This window comes from Nicotiana attenuata, chromosome 4, assembly GCF_001879085.1.
Source record: "Nicotiana attenuata strain UT chromosome 4, NIATTr2, whole genome shotgun sequence".
Classification (NCBI taxonomy): Eukaryota; Viridiplantae; Streptophyta; class Magnoliopsida; order Solanales; family Solanaceae; genus Nicotiana; species Nicotiana attenuata.
The window spans coordinates 5,170,511-5,183,337 of NC_031992.1; the positions used below are offsets into that span (position 1 = coordinate 5,170,511).

A 12,827-nucleotide genomic window follows, 5' to 3' on the forward strand; every position below is an offset into this window, starting at 1 on the left:
TTCTTTTTATACATTGGTTTTTAGTGTTTTATATTTTTACTTTATCTTATTATAAATTATGATTGTTATACAAAAAAACAAAAAAAAATTAAATAAGCCCGGCCCGGCCCATTAGCCCCGAAACCGTTCCGGTTAAATTTTGCAATCGGGGAAGCCCGAAACCGATAAACCCGGTAAAAATTACCGAAAACCGGCCCGATACCAAAATCTGGCCTGTTACCTTTTCCTCTGACCGAGCGGCCTGGCCCGGCCCCTTGACACCTATAACTTATAAGTCCACGTTAAACACATGAGAAACGAACAGGACAAAGACAACAGTAAAAAGGAAAAATAGACCAAAAGTTTTACCTGGGACCCTTGTTGTGCTAAGTACATTACAGCCACCGTCTACAGAAATGTTTACTTTCTTAGTTTAGCTAGTGTTGTCATAGTCATAACTATATTCATTCTATCTTCCAAGCCTCTTCAATTATATCTGTTTAATTCCCTCTTTCTTTGTCTGAAACCAATTAACATCACCATATTTCCTAATTCTAGCACCCCTTTCTTTTTGTTATCTGAATATCAAACAACTTCCTTATTCTTGATCTAATAGTTCAAAAATTCAAGAATTGTAAAGGGGTTGACTTAAAAATGAGTTCAGAAGAGAATAATGAAGATGGGAGAGGAGGAGGAGGAGATCTGAGGAAGCCATTTTTACATACTGGAAGTTGGTATCGTATGGGTTCAAGGCAATCCAGTTTAATGGGCTCTTCTCAAACTATGCGAGATAGCTCTATCTCTGTTCTTGCTTGTGTTCTCATCGTTGCTTTGGGCCCAATTCAGTTTGGTTTCACTGTATTGAGTTTTCTATTCCCTCAACTCTTATTCAAGTTCTTTACTTTGGTTTTTATACTATTAGAAACTTCAAGTTTGATGGAAAAAAGATTAAATTTTTGAATGAAATTGACTTCTTTAGCTTCTTTTATTGTGTAGAGGAATTACAATTTAGGTAAAAGGTTGCATCTTTATTGGGATTACAATTTGTTATGTCATTCTAATTACTTACATTTTTCTTATTCAAATTCTTGTCTTTGATTGGTGTTGTTAAAGACATGATTAAGTAAATAAAAACATGCTCTATCTGACAGTTTAAGTTTTTAGATGAGATGATCACATGATTTAACATTTGCGACGTGTCTGTTTGACAATCTTCAAATTTGGTGGAAGAGGATAAATTTGAATGGAATACAAGGGTTTAGGTTTTTTTCTTGTGGTCAAAGGATCACAATTGGTTAAAAGGTTGTATCTTTATTGGGATTACAGTTTGTTATATCATTTTTATAACCTGAACCTCTGGAGTTGACATTTCCTTTTTGTGCCTACACTTTATTCGGTGACCTACCCGATTTAGATTGCTGCTATGGATATTTGCATATGTGTCTCTGTTTGATCAATTGTTTGTTCTTGTTGTATTTGAAGTGTGGCTACTCTTCGCCTACGCAAACTGCAATTATGAAAGATCTGAAGCTCACTGTTTCTGAGGTCCGGAAAAGTCATTCTTTCTTCCTATTGTAATTCGCTTTGTTTTAGAGCTATGGTTGACCAAAGTTGATCTTTTCAGTTCTCTCTGTTCGGCTCTTTATCGAACGTGGGTGCTATGGTTGGTGCAATATCTAGTGGTCAAATCTCAGAGTACATTGGGCGAAAAGGGGTAAGAGATTATTGCATCAAATTAAGTAACATTCTTGTTTTTCATTTACTATTTCTGTGTATTTCCCTTTATTGCTCAAATGGATTCTCAACTCCTTTTTTGTCCCACTGCAGTCTTTAATGATAGCTGCTTTACCTAATATCATTGGTTGGCTTTCCATCTCATTTGCCAAAGTAAGACATTCTACTCGAAGTGTATGATATGGTGCCTCGTTAACCTACATTGCGACGTATGTACTTGTTTCTCCCTTGTTTTTTTACCTTCCGATATGGTTCAGGATCCTTCCTTTCTGTACATGGGAAGATTGTTGGAAGGCTTTGGTGTGGGAATAATCTCTTACGTGGTACTATTTAATTTCTTTAGTCTTTTGTGGTTACAGTTATTGGACACACTGACATTTTCAAAACTTAATGCTTTAGCTTTTGGCTTTTTGATGTTTTTTAGGTTCCTGTATATATTGCCGAGATAGCACCTCAAAATTTGAGAGGGGGTCTAGGGTCTGTTAACCAGGTTCGCTGAGTTAGTCACTTACTTTCCTTATAAACCAAAGTTCTTAATGCGTGCTAAATCAATCACATGCTATCAATTCTATCTTGATGCAGCTCTCTGTTACAATCGGAATCATGTTGGCCTATTTACTGGGACTTTTTGTTAATTGGAGGGTGCTTGCTGTTCTTGGTAATGATTATTCCTCTTGACAACTCTCGTTAAGACTACATTGTACAGTTATTACGCCACATTATCATTTTTTCGCCGGTGAATGACATTCATTGCGTATCATTGCCTCCTTGCATCCACATGGAAGTAAAAGATTGATATAAAAATCTTCTTTTTTATATATCACTCAAAGGATATTGAATATTACATCACACCCCTTGAGGTGCGGCTCTTCCCCGGACCCTGTGGGATGCCTTGTGCACCGAGCTGCAAACAAACTCAAAGGATATTGAATATTAGTAAAAGATTGATCTGAAAAATCTTCTTGTTTTTTGCGCTTTTGGAGAGAGGGTTATGTTTCTTCTTAATTTTTCAATGATCAGCTCTAAAAGAAAAACGATTACCTAACAATTTCCAGATTAAACTTTGAATAAGCTGGCATATGACCGCGGCATAGCCACAGAAACCCATGGAAATGTTTAATTGCACTTGAACTAAGTATTATTTTCTCTTATAGGAACATTGCCTTGCCTAGCACTGATACCTGGATTATTTTTCATCCCCGAATCTCCGCGGTGGTTGGTGAGCTCCATTATATGCCTGATTCCTTCGAGGCTTTAGTTTCTGTTTTTTCTCATTTAAATTTCTGTGTAAAAACATAGGCCAAAATGGGTTTAACAGAAGATTTTGAGACTTCATTACAAGTTCTTCGAGGGTTTGATGCTGACATTACCAATGAAGTAAATGAAATTAAGGTAAATTATCATATAAAGCAGTTTTGCTGTATTAACTCTCTGAAAAAATGTTATTGCTACACATGCAATTCCAAATAGAACTTGCTGCTAAATTTGTAGTTAATAGTGCTTTTTTTTTTTTTTTTTTTGTGTGTGTGTGTAGAGGTCTGTAGCATCAACAAGCCGAAGAACAACAATGCGTTTTGCGGATCTCAAACAAAGAAGATATTGGTTACCTCTCATGGTATTTTGACGTTTCATGCTGTTATTGAAGTCTCCGTGTTAGTCTATGCCCCTGTGTTTATCAATCGTTTTTAATGTTTCACCTTTAGGTAGGAATTGTGCTACTTATCCTGCAGCAGTTGGGAGGAATCAATGGTGTGATATTCTACTCCAGCAACATTTTCCTATCTGCTGGTACGTAGATAGCATTAAACAAGCGATTGTATTTGTCATTTGCCTCCTCAAAAAGAAGTGTCATGTTAAGTGTGCCGTGTATCATCTATCTCTTTGATATGATCCCTGCTGGTAAAACTGAATTGTGCTAGATAATACCTCATGAGAACATTCGAATTAAACTAATTGATTAAGTTCCATCTTTTACCTCATACACTGGTCCTTGAGTTGTTTAAATCTCTTATGATCTACAACTTTTTTAATGTGATATAAGTCTCTCTAATTTTGCTGTCTCAATTTGACAGGTATTTCTTCAAGTAATGCTGCAACTTTTGGTGTTGGTGCTATTCAGGTCCGGCTTCTAAATATTTTTGTTTCTCTTATTTAATTTTCAAGTATGCATATTATTCAGAACGGAACTGAAAGTTTTCTATTTATGTGTAGCACTTGCTTGCATTGCTTTTCTGCAGTCAAATTTAATCACTGTCCGTCATATTATTCATGTAGGTTGTTGCCACTGCAGTTGCGACATGGCTGGTAGATAAAACTGGACGTAGACTTTTATTAATTGTAAGTTTTATAAAAGTCATAACTTATATGCATAGTTTTCTAACTTTTGACTTAAATTACAAAGGAAATGCTTTTTGTAGGTCTCATCTACTGGAATGGCTTTTAGTCTCCTAATTGTTGCCGTTTCCTTCTATGTGAAGGTAATTTTGTGGAATAAGTTGCTTTTGCGTGAAGAAATGAATCTTGAACTGCACTTATCATCATTCTTGTCGTTTGTTATCTTTTGTATTTGATCAGGGTTTTGTATCTGAGGACTCTACCCTCTATGGTGTATTGGGAATATTATCAGTAGTAGGGGTGGTTGTAAGTACCCTTCTCGATGTGGATGCCATTCTCTCTTGAAAAGACATGCTTAAAGTAACATATTTTCGTTTTTCTAACCAACTTCTCGTTTCAGCTCATGATTATTTCGTTCTCACTCGGAATGGGCCCGATTCCGTGGCTTATAATGTCTGAGGTACTTAATTTCTTAAGCTTGCTCTTGGTAACCTGCTTTTGGGAATTATACAATCAACTATACTAGACAATTTCTAAGCAGTTGAAGTCGGTCCAATTATCTAGGATACTGATATGGAATGACATGGACGACTGTTGATGAAATTTTTGTTCTTGCCTTACGTTGTTAAGATTTTTTTTAAAACTTATTACGTGCATCTGTTATTTTAGATTCTTCCAGTCAAGATCAAAGGCCTCGCTGGAAGTACAGCAACATTAGCCAACTGGTTATTTTCGTGGGTAATAACAGTGACTGCACCGCTGCTTATGGCTTGGAGCAGTGGAGGTATATCTTTCTCTCCGACTTACACCACATGTACCTCTTTGTATGCGTATTAGTATAGCCTCCGTCTCTACTATATGGCCGCAGACATGTATAGGCATTTTGGTCCACATAGCATGATACGATTCCCCCGTTATGTATATGTGTGTTGAAAAGTTTCGGCATTTTCATATGGACTTTTAGAACATGATCATATTGGTAGACCTGAACTGACTTAGGGGTCTCTTGGTATGATGGATAAACAAAAATAATCCTGGGATAAAAATTTAGTACCGCTTTGTCCCTTGTTTGGTTACTAATCTCGTGATAAGTTATCCTGGGATTAAAATAGCACCGAGATAACTTATTCCTGCAAAGGGTGGAACCGTAATTCCAGAATAAGTTATTCCAGGATAAAGCAGTAAAATTAACAATCTCAGGATTAATACAACATACCAAACAGTCAGTAAAAAATAATACCAGGATATCTAATCCCAGTATAACTAATCCGCAGCATAACTTGTCCTCAACCAAACGACCCCTTAATGTATGTACATATTTTATCAGGAACCTTCACCATTTACATGGTTATGTGTGCTTTCACCGTGGCGTTCGTGGCAATTTGGGTACCGGAGACGAAAGGAAGAACTCTGGAGGAAATTCAGTTTTCCTTCAGATGAAGAATCTGTATTTTCTCACTGTTCTTTTTGTCACAATATCTATTTCCTTTGTGCAAAAGTTTCAATTTTTTGACATGTATAGGAAAAGCTTGTGTGCATTCCAACTTGAGCTTATCAGCCCTTTAAGAATTGTTTTCTTTTGTTGTATTTGTTGTTTGCTTGTTGCTGCAGCTGTAATTTACTAGTATGATTTATTTATTTTTGTATATTATAAGGGTGATTATTTCATTCGATTTAAATAATGTGCAACCAGACCCCACTTGTGAAACTATACCGGGTATGTTGTTGTTGATATTTATTTAAATAATGTGCAAAAAAATGAAAATTTATCCTTCAATTCAGGTGTCTTTGTAATCTACTATAGTAACTTTTTTCCTGATAAGCTTTTGTCCTAATGTATGTACTATGTGAAAAAGTTAGTGGTTGCAGTTTCATTGAACTTGTATTGTTCTTTTCTAGGGGCTTTTTCTTTAGAGATTTTTTTTTTCTATACCATATATGAAACCTTATTACCAAAAATGTGCACAGTTTCTAATTTACCCGCCTTATCCACATTTTTTCTACAATTATTATACCAATCATTAAATACTAATTAATAATAGCTGAATCTTTCTAATTTGTCGAGCTAAAATTGAGGAACAGAATATTCTAAAAAGATTTGGCATAAATCAGATCAAATCATATTCTTCCAGATATTCCTATTTAGGCGCGCTACAATTATGGAAGTAAATATTTTTCCAGATATTTTCCACCATTGATAGCCATTAAAAAGCTTGAAAGCTTTGAATTCAAATTTGGGTTTTCAAAAATCATTATTTGTTTGGATTGGGTGTTGTTGAAAATAATCGGGAATATGGTTTGGAGTTTATATCTCAATTTTGAGGGGTTTTGGTGAAGATTAGACTTGGTTTTGACTGAAATTCAGATTGATGTATATATATATATATATAACTTTGGTCACTACTTTTTCAGAAATTATATTTAGCGACCAAAGTTGGTCGCTAATTATGCATAAATTAAAATTAGCGACCAAAGTTGGTCGCTAAATTTAAATCATATTTATTTATATTTTATATAATATTTAAAATAATAAATATAATTGTTAAACGTTAGAACTGGGTCCCAGATTAGCGACCAAAGTTGGTCTCTATTTTAGTAAGCGACCAACTTTGGTCACTAACTTTCAATTATATTTATTTATATTTTATAATTTTTTTTAAATAATAATATAATTATTAAAATTTTATAACTGGGTCCCATATTAGTGACCAAAGTTGGTCTCTATCTGCTTACCCTTTAATTAGCGACCAACTTTGGTCGCTAATTTTAAATTATATTTATTTATATTTTATAATTTCTTTTAAATAATAATATAATTATTAAAATTTTATAAGTGGGTCCCAAATTAGCGACCAAAGTTGGTCGCTAATTTCAGTATTTCTTTGACCAAGCAAGTCTGACCAGTCCGATCAATATTTTGACCAAATTAGCGACCAAAAAACGACCAACCTTGGTCGCTAATGTATTTAGAATAACTATTTAATTATTTTCTCCAATTTAGCGACCAAAGTTGGTCGCTTTTCTTGACAGACCAATTTTGGTCGCCAAATTTTGGTCGCTTTTTTCCGGAATTCTAGTAGTGGATGATAAGTGCTCAAGGTAATATATAAGGGACAAAGTTAAACTTATCCTAAAAGATAAGGGACAATTTTAGCTAAAACCTCCACATTTATCCTTCCTCTATTTTTATATAATTTTTAATTCAGGAGTTTTTCACGTTTGTCTGCCGTTTACCAGTCGTTTTCATGATGATATGTTCGAAATCCCTTATCACTGCAAGTCGTGAGAAACTAAGATTAGGTAATGATACAATAAAACACGAAACCTACTAGCTTTGCCTTGTTGACCTTGATAGCTGTTGTTTTTTTCTTTTTCTAAATTGTCCTTCTATTTCATAAGCGCCAAATGCAATCAACAGTACCAGCATAGTTATTTGTTCCAAACCATTAGAATTGAAAAGCCAAAAAACAACGAAACTGTCACATTTTTGCCCCATGAATTCTCTTTTCCTTTTTGTGTGTGTGTGTGTGTGGGGCTCTAGAAAGAATGGCTGAGAAACACCATCCTGAATTTTCTGCCCTTTTAGGATATAGAAAGCCAATTTTAAAGTGGGGCCCAATGAGTTCTGAAAATCTATGTGCGGTTTGCAATTGTCATAAGACAATGTGAGGTACAAGCTTATAACCATTTGCAATCACATAACCCCATGAGATGGAGGCGGATCCTGGATTTCAAACGGATGAATGTATTATTGTGAAAAGGTATATCTAGAATTTATATTTGACTGGTTTAACTCCGTGCCGAAAACAAAGACCGTTTATAGTGCGATTTGAACTGTCAATTTCACTTGCAGAGGTGCACCCAAAAATAATTGCACCATAATACTCTTTGAACATGGGTTCACGGTCATATATTTAAGTAATTTTAAAAAAATACAACATTATTATACATGGTTTAGGAAGACGAATATGTGTTGCTTAACTTGGTTACGCCTCTGATGAGATGAGTCCATCAACGTGAGCCATGGCTGTTTACCACTCAAAGCAATTATGGATAGAAAATAATTACCCTCTCCTATTCATTTTATAGACAATATTTTACCGGACGCGATTTTCTTTTATAAAAAAAAAATTATTGGCACGTATTAAAGTATCATTCAAACTTGTGACTTTAATCATACCGTAATCTTTATGTGACTATAAGAACATGTTATTAAGGTAAAACGAGAAGTTTAAAAGTAAAGAGTACTTGTTATTCAGAACCAGTGACATAGAATGGATAGAGTAATTGTTAATTCTTCAAATGCTCATGCTACGAATCAAATGTACCAGCCAAGAAATTTTGCGAAAAATAACTAAGAGGTGCCTTTGTGCTGGTCAATTGGTTTTGGGGCTCTTTACAAACTTGTTTTTAATTTTATAATCCTACATCTTTTTTTTACACATGAAAAATTTATTTTTACACGTAAGAGATCTGTCTACACATAAGAAATCTAACAAGGTCATTTTCTTAATTTTAAAATTGTAAAAGAGCATAATGTACTAATAACTCTTTATGCAAAGAAACGTGGACGAATTACTTCTGTCACTGGCTCACTGCTGCCTCATTAAGCAAGGAATTTAAACTATTCAATAATCGTTACAATCCATCCACATAAAAGTGTCCCCTGCCTAGTGAATTTCGCTGTCGAATCTTTCCACATGCAGGAAGTGAAACAATAATGTTGCATCCAAATTAGGTACCCAGCCTTACTATAGTAAGACAACAAATGAACAACCAGCAAAACTAGAGGCGAGGCGAAGCTTCCACATAGAAACCCGTGGGTACAAAATTTAATGAAAAAATTGTACATGTACGTGCAGGACAAAAATGTAACTGTTGTTTACAAATATTTCAATACAATGTTAAGTCCTAAAAATTCAGTAACTGACAGTCCAAATTCGAACAGTCTCCCTTAGTTATGCCCAAGCATTTTGGTAAAAATTGCACGGGGCGCCCTATTTGGGCGCCCCTCTTTAACCTGTAGCCGCTTTGTCTTTTTGTTTGCATCCGTACTCACTTTTTAAAAAACTTCAGCTTCCCTTTATAACTAAGAAACTTCAGCTCTATAGCTGAAGTTTCCGGGTTACTAAACAAAAACTTCAGCTCTAGAGCTGAAGTTTTTATTTTATAACTAGAGCTGAAGTTTCCGGGTTACTAAACAAAAACTTCAGCTCTAGAGCTGAAGTTTTTATTTTATAACTAGGAAACTTCAGCTCTGAGCTGAAGTTTCCGGGTTACTAAACAAAAACTTCAGCTCTAGAGCTGAAGTTTTTATTTTATAACATAGGAAACTTCAGCTCTAGAGCTGAAGTTTTCCAGTTACAACACAAAAACTTCAGCTCTAGAGCTGAAGTTTTTCAGTTACAACACAAAAACTTGAAGTTTTTATTTTATAACTGGAAAACTAGAGCTGAAGTTTTTATTTTATAACTGGAAAGAGCTGAAGTTTTTGTTTTATAACTGGAAAACTTCAGCTCTAGAGCTTAAGTTTTCCAGTTATAAAATAAGAACTTCAGCTGGAAACTGCTTAAGTTTTTATTTTATAACTGGAAAACTTAAGCTGGAAACTGCTTAAGTTTTTATTTTATAACTGGAAAACTTAAGCTGGAAACTGCTTAAGTTTTTATTTTATAACTGGAAAACTTAAGCTGAAAACTGCTTAAGTTTTTATTTATAACTGGAAAACTTAAGCTGGAAACTGCTTAAGTTTTTATTTTATAACTGGAAAACTTAAGCTGGAAACTGCTTAAGTTTCTATTTACAAGACAAAACTCAGCTGAAGTTTTCCAGTACAAAAGAAAAATTTCAGCCCCGTGGGCTGAAGTTATGTGAAAAAGCGGGTACGCTTGCAATTTTTTTTGCAAAGCGGGCACAAGTTAAAATGTGGCACAAAAAACGGGTATAGATGCAAATGCCCCAGCATTTTGCTAGTAGTGCTAACACAACTTTCACAACCAGGCAATACTGAAAAGTCTTCAGCACAACCTTCCTTGAGCCGAGGGTCTATGAAAACAACCTCTCTACCTTCACCAAGGTAGGGGTAAGGTCTGCGTATACATTACCCTCCCCAGACCCCACTTGTAGAATTACACTGGGTATGTCGTTGTTGCTGCTTCAGCACAACCTTGTCCTGTAATCCTTGTCGGCTACGTAATAACAGACCTTATGTCTCACCTAAGGCCAGGTAGCCAAGATAAACTGAACACCGTCTTAGGACTTGCTGGACTAAACTCTTGAGGATGATGAAATTTATGAAATAGATAAATAATAGTAACGATGAACGTCAAATGCTACTTATGGAATCATTTGGCTCACAGTGAGAAATAAGTGAGGCCTATTAGTAACTTGAGTCCCTGCTCACAAATTCAATCATGAAGAGATGTTCATTGAAACAAGTTCACTAACTACCGGAATAGCACTCACTACACATATCAAGATACGAGTAAAGGTTGAAATGGTACAACACTAATTAGCATCAGGCCCTAACCAAGAAAGAAAAAGAAAAAGAAAAACTGATACTTGATTCATGAATTGAAAGGACAAAGGGAAAATTGGAAGCAGAGCATCACTAAGCTTCAAGCAAAGAGACGCCATGAAGTACATGTAACTTGAGAGGACATGGCCACTGAAGCATCTACTAATAACCTTGAACTGCATAATCATGATCTCTGCTGTGTTATGAGACTACTTTTACAGGATACCTGTCAATACAATCTTCCCAGGGACCATTCCGAGAAGGCTTTACATTTCGCAGTGCCTGCCAAACAGCACTATTACATTTAAAACCACTTCCAAATGCAATCTGCCAAACTTTGTTACCTTTCCGCATTCTTCCTTTGGCCTCTGTATAGGCCAGTTCATACCAGATGGAGCTGGACGAAGTATTTCCAAAGCGGTGCAGTGTCATTCGAGATGCCTCAACATGAACCTGTGTCAGCTGCAAATTCTTTTCCAGCTCGTCAATAACGGCTCTTCCACCAGCATGTATGCAGAAATGATCAAAGGCCAACTTGAAATCTGGAATATAAGGCTTCACATGCTTATTGCATATTTTCTTTATTATCAGAGTAGCAAAGAACAGAAGCTGCTCGCTGATGGGTAGAACAAGAGGACCCAAGGTAGTGATATTCGTCTTAAGCGCTCCACCAGCGATTGCCATGAGATCTTTCGATAAAGATACCCCAGTTTTCCCAGCACCATCCTGTTCTTGGTAAACACAACGAAACGCCTTATCATCAGCCCCACGATGTGTCCTAACAACATGAACAAGCTTATATTTTGCCCTTCTTCTATCCACAGACTTGTTAGACAGCAGAACAGCAGCACCCCCGACTCTAAACAAACAATTCGGTATCAACATGGACTTCTTATTCCCAAAATACCAATTTTGAGTAATATTCTCAGTACTAACTACAACAGCATAGGTATTCCTGTGCACTTGCAACATGTCCTTAGCAAGATCAACCGCAATCACACCAGCACTACAACCCATACCTCCCAGGTTAAAACTCCTTATATTACCTCTCAACTTATACTTGTTGACAATCATAGCCGAAAGCGATGGCGTCGGATTGAACAAACTACAATTTACAACAAGTACACCTATATCCTTAGGTTTCACAGAGGTATTAGCAAACAAATTATCCAGTGCACCAAACATAACTTGCTCAGCTTCTTCCCTGGCAGCCTGCATAGAAGGCTGCGGGGGAAGATAATGCATGGCCTCGGGAACATAGGTCTCGTCTCCGAGGCCAGAACGTTCTAGAATCTTCCGCTGAAACTCAAGCGAAGACTCATCGAAATCACCGGTGAGCCGCGAGTGCTGCATGAACCGTTCATAAGGAGCCTTGAGTTCATCAGGAGCTTTATAACAAGAGTAATCAACCAAATAAACCGGGCGCGGCCGGGTCATGATGTAAACCGTGGATCCGAAAACTAAAACCGCCGAACAAATAATAACAGAGACTAGATTATACTTCAAATGTAGCCATAAGTGACGAATATCATCAGGATTCATTTGTGACGCTTCAATTAAAATCACAGCCATTACAGGAATCAAACAAAGAGTCAATAAATTAGAGATCAAGTAATGGTAACCTAATTTAACGTACTTCAAGTTTACACTCTGAAGGAAATCCGGCAACCTCCGACTCTGCTGGATCTGAACTCCGACTGGTTCAGCGCCGCCACGGGCGGTGTTGACTTGAGCGCCGGCGCCTCCGTCCATGGCGGCGAAAAGAGAGAAGCAAAAATGTGCTAAGAAAAAAAAGAGAGTTTGAAAGGCTCTACACCTCTCTCCCTCTTATTTTTCTTCTTCTTCTCTCTTGAATGATTGGGACTAGCAGTGAAGCTGACTTTTTGGAAATTGTAAAGATTCCGAATGGGAGCATTTTACTCTTTTTTCACGTAAAACGCCGTGCTCTTATAATACAACTCCACATCCAATTTGAGTCCTCTCTTTCTGTCATTGTCCCTAGAAATTCCTCTATTTTTTCTGTTAAAAATATGCAAAATGTAAAGTACATTTTAATTTTTGAATTTTAAGTTAAAATGAGAAGAAAATTAAATCAATCTGCTATTGTAAATTTTTTTTTATGGAAAATCGAACCTCCACCTACCCTGTTAAGGCGCTTGAGCTATTCCAATTATATTCGAGCTAATAGCTCGATGGATGAAATTTTATCTTAACTAGGGATTATTTTTTTTTGATTTGCACTGGAGTGAACCACCGTTAATTC

The 12,827-nt window shown here is 36.1% G+C and overlaps 2 protein-coding genes across 2 annotated transcripts; one reads left to right on the top strand and one right to left on the bottom strand.

Moving 5' to 3' along the window:
• Nucleotides 343-5,758, top strand: LOC109224870 (sugar transporter ERD6-like 6). Its single transcript, XM_019389428.1, has 18 exons — nucleotides 343-837; nucleotides 1,462-1,524; nucleotides 1,604-1,693; nucleotides 1,807-1,866; nucleotides 1,971-2,036; nucleotides 2,138-2,203; nucleotides 2,296-2,371; nucleotides 2,868-2,932; nucleotides 3,013-3,105; nucleotides 3,248-3,328; nucleotides 3,417-3,501; nucleotides 3,786-3,832; nucleotides 3,988-4,050; nucleotides 4,131-4,190; nucleotides 4,288-4,353; nucleotides 4,448-4,507; nucleotides 4,717-4,831; nucleotides 5,375-5,758. The coding sequence occupies exons 1-18, from the start codon at nucleotides 634-636 to the stop codon at nucleotides 5,485-5,487; spliced, it is 1,473 nt and encodes a 490-aa protein (XP_019244973.1). The 5' UTR covers nucleotides 343-633; the 3' UTR covers nucleotides 5,488-5,758.
• On the bottom strand, nucleotides 10,407-12,534 carry LOC109224871 (3-ketoacyl-CoA synthase 4). The gene has a single exon (XM_019389429.1). The coding sequence runs from the start codon at nucleotides 12,314-12,316 to the stop codon at nucleotides 10,766-10,768; it is 1,551 nt and encodes a 516-aa protein (XP_019244974.1). The 5' UTR covers nucleotides 12,317-12,534; the 3' UTR covers nucleotides 10,407-10,765.

Bases quoted from the DNA above. Each gene is read 5' to 3' on its own strand.
- LOC109224871 (XM_019389429.1), bottom strand. From the start codon at position 12,316: ATGGACGGAGGCGCCGGCGCTCAAGTCAACACCGCCCGTGGCGGCGCT.
- LOC109224870 (XM_019389428.1), top strand. From the start codon at position 634: ATGAGTTCAGAAGAGAATAATGAAGATGGGAGAGGAGGAGGAGGAGAT. The intron at 3,329-3,416 runs GTATTTTGACGT...TTTCACCTTTAG, and splicing joins GATATTGGTTACCTCTCATG to GTAGGAATTGTGCTACTTAT. The intron at 4,191-4,287 runs GTAATTTTGTGG...GTATTTGATCAG, and splicing joins CCGTTTCCTTCTATGTGAAG to GGTTTTGTATCTGAGGACTC.